Source organism: Dreissena polymorpha, chromosome 8 (genome assembly GCF_020536995.1).
Source record: "Dreissena polymorpha isolate Duluth1 chromosome 8, UMN_Dpol_1.0, whole genome shotgun sequence".
Classification (NCBI taxonomy): domain Eukaryota; kingdom Metazoa; phylum Mollusca; class Bivalvia; order Myida; family Dreissenidae; genus Dreissena; species Dreissena polymorpha.
In genome coordinates, this window is record NC_068362.1 from 88,756,718 (window position 1) to 88,777,272 (window position 20,555).

A 20,555-nucleotide genomic window follows, 5' to 3' on the forward strand; every position below is an offset into this window, starting at 1 on the left:
TGTAAAAATACGCACAGAAGTTGAGGCAACGGAAAAGAATAAGGTTTCTGAAATCGTCACCTAGATTATTAATTCTTAATGAAGTTATAATTATATAAACATAAAGTGACAATTCTTTAGTTACAACGAATAAAGCTTTAATAAAAATATTCGCCGTTTTGCAAGACGTTATTTCATTGGTCAGTTTGATTTAGCTCTTATCAAACTCTTTAGGTCAGACAAAGTATCACCGCAGTTACAAATATATCACCGCAGTGATAAATGTATTATGCTCACGCGGGACACATTTCAAAATGCACGGCGGTATCCATAGACTATTTTCAACAACTTAAAGTCAATCAAATACATGTTGAATTTTATATCATAAAATTGTGTTATTGAGAAATTATGAGTTTTATTGATCAAATACATTACATTACCTGTAGCTGATCTAGTACATGCTAACAAATGCAACATTCGTAAATGTTGTTGCGAAAAGAGGTTTATTGGCTACAGAACCGCGAAGGTCAAGAGATATTTCCTAGATATGACTTTAAAACGTTTATATTAAATGTTTTGAATAAGCAAGTTATTGTGTGGTGTTTGGCGCAAAATAGAAATTGTAATCTGATAAATTGATTGATAGGTTTCAATCGACAATCAATATTTGATTGAAAATATACATTATTAAAGGCTCAACATTGTTGTCATGATTACCACGTACATACATATTGTGTAACACATTTGTATTATACCTGTAAAATGTAACATGCTAGTCATTCTTGGTCGAGGAGGTATTGAAAGTTATATGCAAAGCCAGCACGAAAACACAACATACAACATCATTAATGTATTCATATGGTAGAAGGAGTAACGTTTTCATATAAAATATAAGAGAGGTAAATTCTTGTCGTATTTTATGAAACATATTGAAGGAGTTTCAAATGTTCATGTCGTAAGTGAGCTACTGAACGACTTGCCAGGATCAGTTTAATAAAATTTCTATGAAACAAAACACGTCCAAATATAGTTTATATACATGTATACATACATTTTCGTACAAATGTTTTGTTTAAATTTTTACTTTCATATTTGTTTTGCTTAACTATGAGGTTTTTATTAAAAACACTATAACGTGGTGCATTGTATTTTTATCAATAATCAATTAAACTGCGCAAACTTCAAAATCGAAGTGCTATTTCTTTAGTTCGTGATTTCCCATGATTCTAGACATGACATGGAACATATCTTGTGGTAAATATATCATGTTTTGTTCTTCCTATACTAAAATAAATTATCTGCGTCATCCTTGAATAGATGAGTTCAAGTTTACAACCAATAATAATGGAACATTATTTGGAATTCATGGCTATTTAATATACGTTAATTATGGTATGACTAACTTGGTTATTATTGTTTCAATTAAATTATTGTTCATACTAGAATGCTGACTTCAATAACATTTTTTTATAACGGAACAATTTATTTGCATTAAGTGCTTACGTACATACGTTTCCATCTCTAGATTTGCATGTGGAGTTTAGGAAATCCTGGCATTTCAATGTGAATATTATCACCTTTGATACCAATGAAAAAGGACTGTTCATTAACTAGTCAATATAATGCTGTATCCGTCCATTATGAACATATCCATAATAATGAAAGGATCCACGCATCTCCACCTACAAGAAGTTAATTAATTAGTAAATACAGCTTGCTGAGTTTAAAACATTATACAAGCAAAAAACGAACATAAAGCATCAATTTATTTATACTGTGATATAAATTCACAATTTTTAGGCGATTATTTATATAGTTACAATAGGACACAACAATCAATTTGTTCAAGGGTGAAACTTCATAAAAGGAAGCATTATTTTTTACCTTGAGTTTTCATGTATATATTAACGGCTGCAACTGTTGTATTACGTATGATGTTGTTACATGTATCTGAGTTCGAATCTCTTAAATCGACTTCTAACAATTAAAAGGAAATACCAATATTAAAGCCCTAATAACTTAAAATGGACTTTGTATATACCCACACACTTTTTGATTTAGCAATCGCTGAGTGTTTGGTACGCTATGTTCATCGTCTTTCAGAAAATGTTTGTCAGATTAAGTTTATTTTTTTACAGAATTTATATTTTTAAATTATATGGATTGAAATTTATAGAATTACTAACATATGATCAGTTTTAATTACGTTATCAAACATAAAATACTGGAAACATTCTCTCTTAACATGACTTTGTTTAAATGATAAGGAAAGCATTCTTTAAAAAGCTAGCTTATGTAAAATTAAAATCGTGTTAAATAAATCAAATAAAACATTAATATTTTGTAAATTGGAAAAAAAACACAAGTAAAAAGTACGCATTGAAAATGTTTGCTCTCGTGGGAAAATAAAGCGGAGGAATTGTAAAGTGTAAGTCCATAACTCTTTCACCATTATTTGAAGAGCTTTAGCCCCCCCCCCCCCTCCCCCCCCCCCCCGTTAATTTCTTGTGCAATGTATAATTCCATTACAACTGTGGGTTATTCAGAATAAAAGAAATATTAATGTATGTATTAATTTTATTGTGAATATTATACTGTGGGTGGTAGAATAACCCTTTCTTTGATATAAAATGAGTTATTTGCCAACGTTATTTTTAGGAAACTTATTGTTTACACCGCGGACAGTGATATCTCTTTATTTCAATTACAAAGTTAAAAATGCCTGTTTTCCATGTTTTTATTATCAATAACAAACTTTTGGGTCGATACAACAGTTAGGGTATATAAGTTATTTGCAATGATAGCACTTGTTCATTCGCGTTTAAGTTTCCCTTGTTTAAAGATCAACTTTCCTGTTTACATCCGATGCTAACTACAAATGTACACTGCATTTGGTGTTTTTATATCTACATGTGCCTATAATTAGGCTAAATAAGAACCAAAATTATAAGGTAACCTTATTTGTTGTTTTTATATTCTTTTCAATGTTACGTACAGATGATTATTAGTTGCATTTTGCAAAGTTATTTATTGTTTATTTCATGTTACGGTTATTTACTGAACAACGACTGGCCGCGTATGAAATCAAAGCGCTGAAGGCACTGAATTTGTACGCTATTGCATAATTTTAGACGCGACTCAGTTTTCAAAATTATGTTACAGCTTTTTGTATCGCACGTTTGAAATGAACAAAACCCATTCAAATTTATAAAGAGTGTGTCTTAAAGCACGGATCGAATTGTGGGTGCACTGTTTATCCTAATAGTTATGTTATAGAGATAACTTAGACAAAATAACGTCTCTTTTTCTTTCGCAATTGGTCCCTGCATTGGCAACCATCTTTAGAATGTTGGTTTCCTTGCTAGAGAATAACTAGCCTAGAATCATGTACATGTTGTGTTATGTGTATCTAATATGTTAATTATTTCCTTTAAATTATTGAGCAACAATTTTGCCGACATGACAAATTACATAACGTAGAAAGATGAGCCCCCTCTGTACGTTACTTATGACGTTATTTTGGTCCGTTATGACTCTTTAAGAAAAAACCTATAAAGTCATGGATAACGACATTTATTTCATTGCTGAACACTTTTTCTCACGCATAGACTCGCATAATCCCAACTGGATCGATTCCCCAATGCATCCGTATCAGCGCAACTACTGCATACTTACTTCTTTTCTCGTCACTGTTCAATGCCAGATTATCCCGTATATTCGATTTTAAATAGTAAACTCAAGAATTTCATAAACATAAACATTCGCCTTTTTTCTTAAGTAGCAAATTAATTTTTGCATATGTGACAATTATAAGATGTGATGAAATAATGTCCAATCGAGACGGGGTTTTCCAACTGAACACACGTATGTCGCCTGACTTGCTGTTCAATAAATACACCAACACATTTCATGTGACGTTGTACACGTCTTCAAAGTTTTCGCGCGCTTTTTACTGAGACAAAGAAACCGCAAAAATACACGAAGCACTGTTTATTTGAAGCTACAATTTGTTTATGTGGCGTTAACAATAAAATTCAGAAGCGTGTTTCGGATTACAAATTTATTTATGCCAATTTGAGAATTCGACAAAACAATTTAGTGGTATGTAATGAATTCAACTTTAAGTTATTAAAATTCTTTACGTCAAATATATGATTTAACTGTATTTTGCATGTAATGCGCAATTTCCACGAGAAAAGCAAATGTGGGATAAATTTCTTGCTCAGAAAAATTCCAGTGGTCAGGGCGGGATTCGAACCAGGGTCATCTCCTTTACTAAGCTAGCGATCTACCATTACACCACTGTTCCCACTCAATTTTTGTCTGCATAATTTTACTGCAGGTAATGCAGGCCTACGAGTGCTGTCGCTCATGCAAAGCGTGCACTCTCATTGGCCAATATCGATTCTATACAACGACGCTCCGCCCAGCGTAGCTAAGCTCATACTGACTTGCAAAACTTGCTACATTATTTGTACGCTATCGCGTCCAAATAAAAACGACGAGTCATCAGTACGAGGTCATATAATACATGGTATAATGCTTTACAAAATGTTTCGGATTCAATATCGTATTCGTAATTTACATATACGATCTAACATACAAATCATCCATGGTCAACGTCCGACTTTTCCGTTCTGACTCTCTCTAAATTGATGTTTAATTTATGCGCAGTATAATGTATGTTTTTGAATGTGTTGAGAATGTTTTCAATTCAATTTGAACATTTATAACATCACTGAGATTTGAAACTTGTAGTAAAAATAACTCTTTCAGTCTCACGTATATCGATGCTTAAACATGGTACTTCTATTGCTATGGATAATTTAGTTTAGCGTTATGTTTCAATGATTATAAATTGTAAATAAATAATTTATTTCATTCACTGCTGGTAATTTATTTGGACCTCATTCGATATACAAGCAACATCAACTTAAATCTACCTTGATGTAGTTTTACGTCTTTTTTTTTCTGACAACCTCAAATGTCAAATACCAATCACATAATTAAATGCATAGCACTTTATTCAGTTAATACATACCACTTATACTATTATTGAAGGGTCGTTGCCAGCTAATGCCTATAATCATACAATTGATGAATAACCTTTAATGGCTTTGTCAAGTTCTACATCCAATTGTTGGTAATCAGACTCATCAATATCACTGTATGACGAACGCAGTGATAATTTTTTCATTTCCAAGTGTGTGACCGTTGATGGCGATTGTCGTTGGTCTTGATAAACCAGTAATGTTTTTACAGGTGACGCAGATGTTCTACGAAATATGTAACTGTCAGTTTGATAACTAGTGAATTTTAAATTACTCAATGATTTTCTTCTTTCAATGTGTAGCTTACACATTGTACCATCCATCGAGTTAAATCGTTTCTTGACCCAATAGCACTGAAGCACCCGAATAAAAGCTCGCTTAAAATCTCGACTTGAACTCGCATATATAACAGGGTTCATTAGTGAATTGCAATATCCAAGCCAGAAAATGACGGTGAAAAGTTTATCAGGGACATAACATGTCGCACACAGGACACCTGAAAATAGAGATTTATTTGTTTAATTAGACAATTTGATTTTAACATATATATTACATTTATTGCGGCTAATGTGGTGCTTATTGCGCGCTCTCGTCACTGACTGCAGAAACATACATGTGTGTTCAACAGTTTGCGTATCTGCTGACTGTTTCACAATTTTCGGAATAAAGAAAATATTATCGCAAGATCTGAGTTTGCTTGATTTTAAGAACATAGACATATTTGCATAATTTTTGATATTTTTAAATAGAATTAAGGAAGTGGAAACCATTCAAAATAGCAGATACGTATTAAATACGGTTAAAGTCATGCTACCTTTAAAAATAGATGCTAGTTGAGCTCGCAGATCGCTCTAGGTTTGTATAATACCACTCGTCTCATATTCAGCTGTTTCAATTATGATATCATTATGTTTCATATACACAATATGAACAAATGTTGACATTATGATACCATTAAAATAAACTTGCCCAATCAATAGTTCAATAGTTTACATGGTTGAATTTAATCGATGGGCTGTTAACAGATCAAGGCTGAACACAAAAAAACATTGCAGTGCAATGCTGGTTATGGATAACACTTACTCAAAGGTAAGCAGAAGAAAAACGGGAACCAGCAAACAATGAAGACGCCAACGACAATGCCAAGTGTTTTCGCCGCTTTTTTCTCTCGTTTAAACTTTGCAAGTCTGCCTGCTGGTGTTACCTTTGAGACGAACTTTCTGACAGAGCCTTCGGATCGTTCACTTCCACTGCAAATGCAAAAATAATTGTATCATCATACCCTTTTTTGTGAATTAGCTATATAAAGTATAACCGAATTGGTCGATATATATAATATATATTATATGCATCATACAATAATTATAAATAGCAAATAATACAAAGTCGAATTTAAACAAAACGATACATCAAGAATTGTACTTGTATTTTTAACAACCATTATGTGATTGTTCTTTTGAACTTTTTACAGACATGTGTTCATCTTGTTTATATGTAAGCAGTTTATAGGACGAATATACCTGCTATACGATGTCGTCTGTAAGCTTGTACGGGCTGTATGAATTCGTAGAATAACCCCGTTTTCTTCGCCATTCTTTATGGTCTTGGAACCGCAGTCTACAAACTTAGAGTGCCGAGAAGCTTCTAGGTAGATCCTCACGTAAACAACTATTATGATGAGCAACGGTATGTAAAATGATCCCGAAACTGAAAATATAACATATCCTACTTGTTTTGTCACGGTACATTCCTCTAGGCCATTCAAATTTGTCTCCCTCCATCCAATTAATGGTCCAACGGAGATGGCAATTGACAGCAGCCACACTAGGGTAATAATAAACCCAGCTCTCTTCTTGGTTATTATTGTAGAATGTTGTAAAGGACGAGTGACGCCAATATATCTGTCAATGCTGATCACGCACAATGTCATGATGGACGCAGTACACCATAACACGTCAAATGAAGCCCATATATCGCATAGCAACGGTCCAAAGGGCCAGTAGTGTAAAATCTCCAGACTGGCGGACAGCGGCAAAACGGTGATGCCGAGGAGTAAATCAGCAGCAGCAAGATTGACAATGAAATAATTCGTCGTGCTTCTTAGTCGCCGATCGCAGTATACGGCGAGTAAAACCGTTGTGTTTCCACTTATAGTACAAATTATAATACAGATCAGTAAAAGGCTAACTACTATTGTTTGAAGTAACGGCAGAGGATCTTTGCTTGAAAAACCAAGTCCACTTGTTACAGTCATAACTGAATTAGTCCCCGTGGCGTCTGCTGATTGCGAGATGTTGATGGGTTCCATGGTCTGTTTTGCCTGTCAGATTAAATCACATTCAGATTATAAAACGGATATTATTCTGTTTTCTGCTGATTCACTGTTGTCGGCTATGTGTCTCAGGCTGCTTTTTTCCTTTTGTTCGCCGAAAATTGTTTAGCCTGCAATTCAATAAAACGTATTTACAAGACAATACCAGAATATAAGGACATTATAACAACCGGCGCTCAGATTTTAAGTATATCCGATTCGTATCAATCTAAAATGCATGAACTTCTTAACAAAGGAGTAAATTTGCAAAACATGAAATTAGTATGAGCATTATAGTTTTGTAAGAAGAGTAGAGGATAAAACGATTCACGATGTTACTTTATGCCTAACGTTAATACAAGTATGTAGTATATGTTTTGCACTGCCGGTTGATGTTTATTATAGTTTAAGCAATACATTTTTGTCAATTCGTAAATAAATTTTGAATAGAATTTATCACTATGCCTTTCTTCACAATTACAATATGGACAACATAGATCGTGCACTGACTTACAACGTTTGAAAAAAATACAACAAAAAAAACAACAATGACGTGTGAGCACTCCTTGCGTTCAATGAATATTATCGTTTGCCTTCTTAAGGGAATATATTTATTTTCAAATATTGTATGCTGTCTCTGTGTTGTATATATATAAACAATGAACATTTCATTTCCATATTCTGTAATCATAAATCACAAGGCAACATGGCAAATGTTACTTAATTTTATACAAGACATGAAAAACATCTTCAAGACAAAAAAACATATTCGCAATGTGTTTTACGATCGCCTTGGTAAATCCCAAAATAAATAAGATGAACCAAAAACGTTTGCCCTGAACTCCCATGTGAATAATCTGAACTGAGCATTGTGATTTTTTGCCAACATTAAAACTTTTGATCCGGTCTAAGGTTACCATTTAATGTTTATCACAATCTTTCACATTTGAACTTGTACGGGTGTTTATTTTATATAATATAAAACTGTTGTATTTCAGTAGCGAATGTAATTGTTATAAATTAATACAAATATGTTTTTAATCTAATATCACTCAAATTAACATGGTTTATACTGTTGTATGCATTTGTATACTATTTACTGTCACTTTTATCATGATGACTGTTTTTCAGTAAATTTTTTACTAATAACATCTAAAATGTAAACTAAATAAATTAGTTAAAACCATTCGTATGTTTAATTTTATTTTAACATAGTGTCACATTAAAACATGGAACAATCAAACGATGTACATATCTTTTACTAGGCATATAACTAGTAATTAGTAACACATAAAAAAACATTGAAATAATCATGTAACAACTTACGTTTCAACAACATGCTTTGATAGATGAAAATCCTTTACTTTGCAATTCAAACAAGGCGCAAAATGTAATAGATTTAAAATAAATAACTAGACACTTATTACTCTTTAAATAATTTCCGTTCACTCTGATCGTCCAGCCCCTGCAATTCATTAGCGTGATTTCGATGCGAATATGTGTCCCCATATCCAATATCTTGGAGAGTAAACGTAAGCATGCATAAACAATCTACGCCACATCTCTGCGTTTACCGTAGAGAGCCATTTCGCGTCGTGTTTTCGTGCTTTGCAAGTCCAATATTGGCCAAATCTGGGAGCGTTCTAATACGGGCTATTGAACAAAATGTGAACAAGAAAATATGGTGACACCGACAACAGCAGTGTAGCTTTTGGAACTGATACAACTAATGAGACTATGGTTAGATTAGACATATGACTTGTTCATTTCATGTATTTATATTACAAAGGTTCTGGGAAAGTCTTATACAATTATGTTCTACTATGATATTAAACAAACATGCACGATTTGGAAAGAAATGCAGTTAATGTATACGGACTGAGTTGTCTACTTAAACACTTAAGAACATTATTTTATGTGTTGTTGCGTATTATCCTTTTAAGAGAATGATAACCGTGTTTGTAATTCTGTCTAGGCTACTATACATAAATACAGAAATTATGCTTTCCGTGATGTAAGAAGAATATGTATACATATTATCGGCTTGACGTCACAAAAACGAACGTTTTGTACAAGGATATACATACACGCGAAACATATAATTGATTATCAAATACCACATTGAACTTTTATTTTAAAGCATTATCAAAGCTTAAATAATTTTGATTTTGTGCTTTTTTTTACTTCTAGTTATTGCAAATCCACCATCTTTTGTTGAAAATTACACTGACATTTGTATATAACCAAGACACAAAGAAAGTATATGACACATATGTATAAGAACTACAAAAACTGGAATGCCAATTAAGCGCGGAACTATTTCTTTAAGTCGGTGAAGTAAAACTTACACACAAAATAAAGAAGTCGGGATGACCGACTGGAGAATGAGCATACGTTTTTGACTGTTAATCCTTTTATTGTTAGTATACTTTACCCGTTCTGAGATTGTCGTAGTAATAAAGAAGTTCATTAAACGTATTAATTTATAAAAAGGACATACTTTTTACAATATAAAATGATCATTATAGCAAGAAAAACATTGAATAAATTGATTATACCTTCCCCGATATAAGTAACCTGGACCTTTTGAAAAAAAAAACATTTGACTCACCTTAACTTCTACTACTTATGTTTTAATAGTGAAATAGTATTTAAACTATGTTAGCAAAGCTCGCCATAATAATAGTATAATCATATTATACTTATACTTCATGTAACTCGATAAGCATAATTTACCAATTTTTATTATATAATGTTTACATACTCGATGTTGTTTGTGCACATGATGCACGAAATAAATGACACCCTGACTGAAAGTGAGAGGGATACATTGTATCAATTGAACCCGATTCAATAACGCAAACTATAATGAAGCCTAATAATACAACATCGAATGCGTGTTAGTGTAAGCTAACAGATGTGTTATCATAATTATTAGGAGTTGTATTTGTCATGTTCGAATTTAATGTCTACATTTTCTTACTCTTTGGCAAGTTTCGATGAAAACTGTCATTTTGCCACTAGCAAATCCATTTAGGTCTTATACCAACATATATCAATAAATACATTGTATGACATTAGTAACGCCATAAGATAAATATGCATACCATAATGAAGCGGATTTTCTGTTCGCATTTAAAGGATTCCCTGCCGATATACGAAATGAAACAGACAAATCAAGTTGAAAACTGTATTGTTCACAAATACGTACCAGATCCAAATTAAAGTGACTGGTCTGATCCGTTTCTAGAAAATATTTCCAGTTTTAGCTCATGCGTATTTTGTCATAATATGAGTTCATTGATGCGCAAAACTCATTTGTCTTTCTCTGTAAATGACAGCTCGCAATGCGCAGTTATTATGGTTATTTATCCGCAAGTATTATATGAACTTTCGCGCAAATGGCAGAATATATGCTACTTTATAGTTGGATATAAAATAAAATCTAACATCCTACGCATACGATGGTTGCTAAAACGTTCATAGAAAAGGAAGCTTTTAACGCATGCACATTTGAAAGTGCCGGAGCGCGTCTGAAAACTTTGACTTTAACAAGATCGAACAGTATAGAACATCGAACATATAAGTTCTTGTTAGTATAAGTCTTTATAGATACAAGCAGTAAAAGGGCAGTTTTGCAATGTGTGTAACGTTATGTTATTTTCTGAATTTTGAATCCAGCATTAAGGACACTCATTTTCACGATTGTGTCTACTAATTAACGACTTTTCGATTTAAGCGTACAAGTCTCCGTATTTCAGAATTTTAACGATAAATTTGATCTTGATTTTGCGTAAATAATATAACTACACAAAAGCTGTACCCAAAGTATACTTTGAATATAATATCATAATAAAAGTACAACAAGTTTCAATATTATTATTCTGGATCTTTTAGAAATGAAAACAATTATCAGCCAAATGTTGTACAAAGTCATTGTGCGTGATTATTATTGTATATAGATGTGTATCACTATTTGTGTATAATTTTTTAAAATTCTTAAGGCGTTAAATCCCTCAATAACAGTTGTTCATATATGCATTTTAAGCGCTAAGCATTATTCTTGTTTTAGTACTATGTAGTATATAATATTGATTGCTTTCGGATGGACGATAATAACTCGAAACGATATGAAAAGGAACTCCATGTTTTAATTGCAATGTGTCCTAAATAATGAGAACGTATTTGAATATGAAAACTTTTGCTTACGGAATAACTTTTTAGTTGTATATTTGAACAAAATAGTTACATGTTTTGTTATATTTTATACGCGATAGGCGTTTGATATTTTAGTATTAGTCTTGTAATGTTTTATTTTTTTAATGTAATAATGATGTTAAATATACAACTAAAAAATAATTAAAACTCATTCATGTTAACCTAAATTAAGTATTATAAGTGTGTTTAAGGGAGTTCGTATATACATATCTTGTCCGAAGCAAAGGTCGTTTATTGTGTTCCTCGGAGGTCATTTAAATAGTAATAGTAATTAAGTCGTTCCTTCGAGAGAGGGACACTTCATAGGGAAACGTCCAGGCAATAGTACATAAACATAATACATGAACATATAAACCTAATACATAAACGTAATACAATCACATAATAATGTTTAAGGGAGTTCGTATATACATATCTTGTCCGAAGCAAAGGTCGTTTATTGTGTTCCTCGGAGGTCATTTAAATAGTAATAGTAATTAAGTCGTTCCTTCGAGAGAGGGACACTTCATAGGGCAACGTCCAGGCAATAGTACATAAACATAATACATGAACATATAAACCTAATACATAAACGTAATACAATCACATAATACATAAACGTCAATAGTTATCGGTGTGCGCTACCGAAAAGCAAATAAATGCAGCTGCCCGCGTTTTATTGTTTCGGAATATAATTACTTAAAAGTTGCCACTCTCTCTCTCATTTATTATGTATTTATATTTAACATATACGTGTCTTAAATTTTAAAGCAGAAACTTCATTATTAAAACGGCAATTGCTTCATATCGCCAGACATCTTTTAGAGCCGATTTGGGTTCATAACCTGGAAGCGGTAATTTATTACCTTGTTTCATCGGGAAATTAATGGCAATATATTGAATTGAAAACGCCTTCTTCATTAGTAGACTAACAAGGTAAAAGTTGTATTATCGGGTTAATATGTGTGCGTGAGTTATAAATCATGTGCAATTTATTCACAATTTTTATGGAGTTCAACAGCTTAATGAGTCAATTAGATGAATAGTTATTCGCCTACAGAACCAGATTGTATTAAAAGTTGAAACAGTTAACCAAAAAGCTTCGGTAATATAAACAAGCTCAGGAACTATTCAAATATTGTGCTTAGATGGCCATTAAGCAACCTTTTTCAAATAAAAAATTTAGTAAAAGGTGTTAACGAATGAAGTCATCAATATAAGACTATTACCTATGACCTTTATATACAAAGTTTTAGGATCTTTTCAACAAAAGTTTGTCATGAAATAATGCATATCTAAATGCTATGTGTTTTCTCTAAACTATTGAATGGCGATTTCAAGAAACCAACGCGATAGGAAACACCCCAGGAAACCCGATACCTTGTGGGTCGTGTAATACCATAGGGGACAGTGCTGTGCAGTTTGGCATGAACTTAAATAGGGAAAGTAAATTGGAAAAATTAATTTTTTAAAGTCCAATTTGAAACAACTGTGTATTAACATTGATAACAAAGGTATTGGCCTACATTTAGAAAAAATCCTGACAAATTTTCTTAAAAAAATTAGCGAAATGTGGCTCTCTGAAGTAGAAGATCGGGCAAAACGGGCCATATTCAGGCATTCAGGGGAGAAAAAACTGCTTTAATTTGCAAGCCACCACAATAATTAAAGGATTTATACAAACTTTCACATGTCTGCCATAACCTCTCAGCAGGGTTTCTCCATAAAACTATTTATTGTGGAGAAATTTGCGTTTTTAATGACCATGTTGGGAAAACTTTGATACCATCTAGGGAAGACCAGGAAACCATATGTGTGCAGTGACTCTATAATTCTTTTTCAGCCATTTTGTTGCAATTTCTTTGCTTTGTAGAGGCCTACAGTAAGTGTATGTGGGCACATATGCATTCAATTGTACTTTTAATGCCTTATATATGATAAATAGTGCCTTTTCAACATTCTCGAGTTTTATTTCTTTTTACCAACACTATTTTGGAAAATATAAAGAAAGACTTGACTTCTTTGTCGCATACACAAATTGGTTAGGTACATAAAAATGATGTCTTAATAAGTGTATATGGGGTTTTAATGTAAAATATTTTTGTGGCGTGTTCTGAGACTTTTGGTGCTAATTCGACAAGTGTCATAATGAGAAAAACTCATTTGAAATGAAGTCGCTAAACTTGCGCTTTATTTTGTTTAGATTGCCTTACGTTTTCTGTGGTTTTACTGTTAGGTGTATTTAAGTATCATTAAAATCGGCACAGACTGGCCTTGGAAAGAATTGTCTATCAAACAAAATAATAGTTGATTTTGACCTTTAAATTTCAAATAGCTGACTTGTTACTCCCCTTTTAACGAATTTGGCCATTGCTAGTTTATAGCCGCAAACAAGACTTCAACACATGACGTTGATACCGATTTTATACATTTTACCACACAAAGTGCAATTGATTAAAAGAATAACACTTACCTTGTTCACAGACAAGTTCAATCATTGTTATGAATTCTTGAAGGATATTTGCTGGAAAACTTTACAGATAAGTTATTAAATAATTAAACTTTTAGTCATTTGTTAAGACATAATGTTTTTGTTATTTTAAGTGTTTAAATTTTAACGTAATTCCCTATGTGTTCGATAACTGGTTTGTCCACCATATTGTCAATAATAACCGCAAGGGGAGTTAGACAGTATAGATAGATAGATAGATAGATAGATAGATAGATAGATAGATAGATAGATAGATAGATAGATAGATAGATAGATAGATAGATAGATAGATAGATAGATAGATAGATAGATAGATAGATAGATAGATAGATAGATAGATAGATAGATAGATAGATAGATAGATAGATAGATAGATAGATAGATAGATAGATAGATAGATAGATAGATAGATAGATAGATAGATAGATAGATAGATAGATAGATAGATAGATAGATAGATAGATAGATATCTGACCTTCTTGAGATAAGTTTGATAAGTTCTTAATACCACACCGCCAGAAAACACTAAGCATGTTTGCTAATTGCATGTGATATATTAAGAGGATGAAATGGAACGTTGTGCAAAAGCAACCTTTTCTGTCTATCCCACTTGCAGATGTAATAATGCAAGTTGCCAACCAAAACAGGACTAATAAAAGCTCATATTACAGCTAATTGCTGAAAGAAATTTATAATTACAAGCAGTCTTTGATTTTGTGCAATGACAATGATAGATTTTAGAGTAACAATAGCTCTCATGTTGATATAATATGTTTGAATGTTGAAGACATTTTACCTATACTCACTTTATTACAGTATGCATTTTTGTTAATTAACATTCCATTCCACCTACGATCATAACGGTATGTGTTGCGCAAAATTCATTGATGCATCTACATATGAGGTTTTTAAAATCCAGGAAGAGCCAATGTAATGTTTCTTTATCAGAGAACACAGTGACCTTTGACCTAATGGCCAAATAATGTAGTGTGATAATGTAAAACTCATTTAGGTCAGGTGTATCTACATAGGACGTCTGAAGATTGCAGATGGAAGCATTTTTGTTCTGAAGACAACATTAAAGTTTTCTTTTAGAGGTTGAAGTGACATTGAAATTTGACCTTTGTGATCTGACACTGGATTTTACCTGTAAAACTCATTGAGGTGCATCAATATATGAATTTTGAAGGCTGTAGGTGGAAGCACTTCCAGTATACAGTCTATGATAAAGTTTTCTATAAGAGATTTAAGTGACCTTGACCTATGACCTAGTTGCCTAAAAGACGGTGGGGTGTATATATAAAGCTTATAAGGTTGCATCAACATATGAAGTTTGAATGTTGTATGTTCATTTGTTCAAAATTTATTTCATGAAAATAAATCGGGCGTACAAACGGACAAAAAATCGGGTCGGACGTAAAATACTGGAACAGGGACAGTCGGTACAAACTGATTCCTATATAGCTATATAGCCCCCCAAACAGACTTTGTGGCGTATAATAATGTGTGTGTTGGGGGGGGGGCTACACTAGTAATGTATTTGATTGGCTGATTAACTTGTGGCCACGAATTAGCTAAGTAGGGATCTCGAGATCTCAAAATTCTCTCCTCTTTTGTTTAATGCACCCTTCCTTTATTTACTGCACCGCTCTTTGTTTAATTGCACTGCTCTTTTATTTAGTTTTGCACTCCTCTTTTTTCTATCTCGTGACCACGACATAGCTAACTCGTGGCCACGAGTTACTAAGTTGTGGAAACGAGGTAGAAAAAAGAGGAGTGCAATTTAAAAAAAGAGGAAACAATGTCACCTCTATGCCACCGTAAGCACGCATAAAATATCAGAGATTTAATAAGCTTATTTATATATCTTAATGTGGACATTGAATAACCACATAATATATAAGACAAAGGATTCACGTTTCTGAAATGATTTTGGTTGAAAGCCAAATAATATCATTGAATGTATTAAAAAGCATTAAAAGTACATTTGTATGCATATGTGCCCACATACACTTACTATAGGCCTCTACAAAGCAAAGAAATTGCATTAAAATGGCTGAAAATTGTGGTTTTTTTGTCACGAAAAGAATTATAAAGTCACTGCCCACATATGGTTTCCTGGTCTACCCCAGATGGTATCAATGATTTCCCAACATGGTCATTAAAAACGCAAATTTCTCCACAATAAATAGTTTTCTGGATAAACCCATGTGAAAGGTTATGGAAGACACGTGAAAGTTTGTATAAATCCTTAAATAATGGTAGTGGCTTGCAAATTAAAGCAGTTTTTTCTCCCCTAAATGCCTGAACATGGCCCGTTTTTCCCGATCTTCTACTTTAGGGAGCCACATTTCGCTCATTTGTTTAAGAAAATTTGTCAGGATTTTTTCTACATGTAGGCCAATACCTTTGTTATCAATGTTAATACACAGTTGTTTCAAATCGGACTTTAAAAAATTTAATTTTTCCAATTTACTTACCCTATGTAAGTTCATGCCATAATGCACAGCACTACCCCTATAGTATTACACGACCCGCAAGGAATCGGGTTTCCTGGGGTGGGATATATGCAATGTGTTTATATTAAGAACTGCCGAACGCCTTATTAAGTTGGGTTGCGAGCAGTTCCTCTATATATAAAATGTAACTAGGCACACATAACCGTGATATGATGTTTGGGTTATAAAACAAATAGTATAAACGTAGATAGGTGTATAATTAATAATCCATTATTTGCGACTAGTTATGTTAGGCAAATATTTTAACAATTTCGCATCGAATGAATTCGCATACACAGATTATTTGTCTTTATATATAAAAAAATATGTAGTAATTATGAAAATTCTTCTCCAATAAAGCATGGCAAATTATATTTGTGATAAAAGCGTTTACATTGTATACTACACTAAATCAAACCCGAAATATTCATTTCGCGAATGTGAAACACACATATCATAAACCGAGACATTCATTAATCACCTTGGTTCATATATAGTTACTCAATAAAATATCACATTTAATAAATATGACGAGGCAGTAAATCAACACATTAAAATTATGTCTGAGACACTTAACAGTTCTTTGTTCACGATAGCCGTTAAATCAATGGTTAATTATTGTCACGACAGCGAAATTCTCTTAATATGGAAACAAATAAAATTGTGGTTAATGAAGAGGTCAACTTACGGGCATTTATTTATATTCAAAGTATGATATTAAAACCACATAATACTACCTACACGTCTTCTGTGAGGAGGAAAATGTTTTCAAACTACTTAGGGCAATAATCTACATCGCTGTTCAACTTACTTAGGACAATAATCTACGTCACATTTCAAACTACTCGGACAATAATCTACGTCTCTGTTCAAAGTACCTACTATAGGTCAATAATGCACATCACTGTTCAAACTACGTATGAAAATAAACTACGTCGAATTTTTAACTATTTATGACAATAATCTACTACTCTGTTCAAATTACTTAGGACAATAATCTACATCGCTGTTCAAACTACTTAGAACAACAATCTACATCGCTGTTCAAACTACTTAGAACAATAATCTACATCGCTGTTCAATCTACTAGGAACAATTATCTACATGGCAACTGTGTCGCTGATGTTCTTAAATATAAATAGTATATTGCAGACGCACGCTCTTTAATGTAGTAATTTGTCCGAGTAAGTTACAAACATTCCTTCCAATTTCGATCTCTACACCCCCCTTATTTTTTGTCATTGGCCGTACATGTTATTTTCTTAACCGTTCGAGACAGCGTACTTAAGCACATCATAAGAGCTGTTGTTATGATTTTTGCAATAGATCTAATTAATGCATTAGAAAAAATGTGTGCAGATGCAATAAGTACGTGTGTTGTTTCTTATACGAAATACTACAGCCGTTGTCCAACAAACTATTAACGACATATCCATTGGCATTTGTCGCCATGTTCAAATCAGTCTCATCGATGTCACACTAATCACAATATGCATCGAATTATATTGATGTAATTGCATACCACAAGCGGTATATTATATGATCAACAAAATGCACGCCAGCTAGAGAAGTACATAATTCATGTTGTACAATTTTGTTCACGTAAAGTTTCAAATAGTTTTCGAAAAAATAGCTGTAAACAAAGAGCATCTTATTAACATGCACTATTAGTTCGTGGGTACATCGGCACAAAACTGTATGTTAAATTTGTTGTTATGTTTGTTTGATGTTTCTGGTATTGTTTCCATCAAATCTTGACGAATTACAACTTGGAAACGAAATCAAAATCACTTCGATGCCAATTGGTAAAGCCAATTCTTACAGACAGGAATAAACGCGATATATTTCATGGCAATGTTGTGCATGTCTTCCTAGGCTTTGTATTTAATCATAGGATCATGCTCCTTTGACGTTACAAATGAGTGAAATCCTAAATTGCAACCGGAAGAGATATGGTGAAAAAAATAGTATGCACATTGTAAGACTACAATTAAACATGCTTTAAAATGTGAGAAGCCCAATGCGTCTTTTGTGTCAGATATTCAGATTGTACCAATACAAACTTGAATTTGATAAACACGTTTTTATGAAGTTGATCGAACAGCCCTGTCTGTAGACCACATACCTTTTCGATATTTACTGCAGTTAACTCATCACCATTGCTTTAATTGCTACCCTTTGTTTGTATCAAATAACGTGACTTAAGTGTATTTCGTTATTTACAAATATTGTATCCTTATTCAGACTTTGTATGGAAAACAACATATTGAGCATCTTTCGGCATGCAAATGTTACTTATATAATACAATAATACAAGAACAAATATTTCGATAACATGTTCATGACTCGTGATCGATTTAATCTAATTATGTTTTGTATTCAGTCGCTACCTATTATTGTTAAGTTTAGTAATTGTTTTTCTGTGTAAGTTTAAAATATATCACTAAATGTATAGCAGCGATCTGGCCTAACATTGGACAGATCGTATAACACGACGAGGCAGTTAATCAGCACATTAAAATTATGTCTGAGACACTTAACAGTTCTTTGTTCACGATAGCCGTTAAATCAATGGTTAATTATTGTCACGACAGCGAAATTCTCTTAATATGGAAACAAATAAAATTGTGGTTAATGAAGAGGTCAACTTACGGGCATTTATTTATATTCAAAGTAACTTGTTTCTAGCAATTTTTCAATCGAAGTGAGCGGATCATATACGACATGTTATGTATCTCATATGTCTTTAAAGACAATCCGAGTGTTTGGTACAACGACATATACATTATTAGCAACTTTTTCTTTTACAAAGATTTGCCGTAAACAACATTAATCCACCTCAATTGCTAACCTTATATAATTCAATGCAAAACACGATATGCCTACGATTTGATTTTTTTCCTTATGAAGGTGGTGTTAAAATCGATCGTCTGACCGTCGGCCCGACCGTAAGTATTTGTTACTGTCAAAGTCTTAAGCGCGGCAGATACACACCTGTGCTTTTAACGTGGACTGATTGAATCCATTTGTTAATAATGCTATATTTGTCTTGAACGATTAATAGATTGAATGCGTTAGCATGGGTTAAAATGAAACTAAAACCTGTGCACCGTGAAAACCCACCCAGATGTTTTGTATGTTGGAACATTTATGCCGGTATTTTTACTTCATATTTTCAGCATGCAAAATAATATCTAATTGATTGAGTTTATATATGTTTAACATTCACTTGTACTTAAGCCTTGGTACATTTTACGCACATATTGCCAGGTAGAAACCATAATTCGAGTTTCCTTGTTTAGCGTTTTGTCGTATATAGTATCAATAGTGAAGTCTTATATGTTGTCCAATGTGTATTATTAATCCGAACTAAAAACTTGATATATTTAAAGAAGAAAAATGACAATTCTGAAAAAATACATATTCCTTAAATAACTGCCTAAAGAGGATTTCATAATTTGTTTTGTCCACTGCCCAAATTTGAAACTGATGCGTCCGTTTGGCATATTCTCTCGTATGATGCGCAGCCATATATTATTACGCCGGTGATTTATTGGTCACTTTCGAATTCAAACGTATGATTGGAAAGCGACATTTGTGCGACCCTCATTAAAGCAATTGATCTTTACGATTACATAGGAACGTATTTGTTCTGGTGTAATTTCAACTATATGTTATTTTCATTAAAGAATTAAACATGCTTGGAAAAGTAATAAAAACAACTATTTTTCTTCATGCAGGCATATTTTACGGTCATAAATATACAGTAAAGCAAACGCAATATCTAAATGAAACACACACTATCTGTAATTACATGTGAAGAAAGTAAAGGAAATATTCACAACTCAATATATTTTATAAATAGTTGACTTGATAGTTTAGTTTGGCGGGGTAAAAAAGAACCGGTGTTTTGTTTTATCAAGTATTTACACATGGATATATACGTTTTCTTCCACTGAGTTTATTTTGTCAATTTGTACACAAGTCCGACGTTTTGTGTTATTATTTTATATCATGTTAGTATTAGT

General features: G+C 32.7%; 1 protein-coding gene across 1 annotated transcript; it reads right to left on the minus strand.

The window, feature by feature from the left end:
- Positions 1 to 3,262: 3,262 nt before the first annotated feature.
- On the minus strand, positions 3,263 to 7,760 carry LOC127840722 (alpha-1B adrenergic receptor-like). Its single transcript, XM_052369139.1, has 5 exons — positions 7,681 to 7,760; positions 6,551 to 7,177; positions 6,114 to 6,280; positions 5,383 to 5,526; positions 3,263 to 3,318 (listed from the first exon to the last, which is right to left on the minus strand). The coding sequence occupies exons 1-5, from the start codon at positions 7,758 to 7,760 to the stop codon at positions 3,263 to 3,265; spliced, it is 1,074 nt and encodes a 357-aa protein (XP_052225099.1).
- Between the last annotated feature and the right edge of the window lie 12,795 nt (positions 7,761 to 20,555).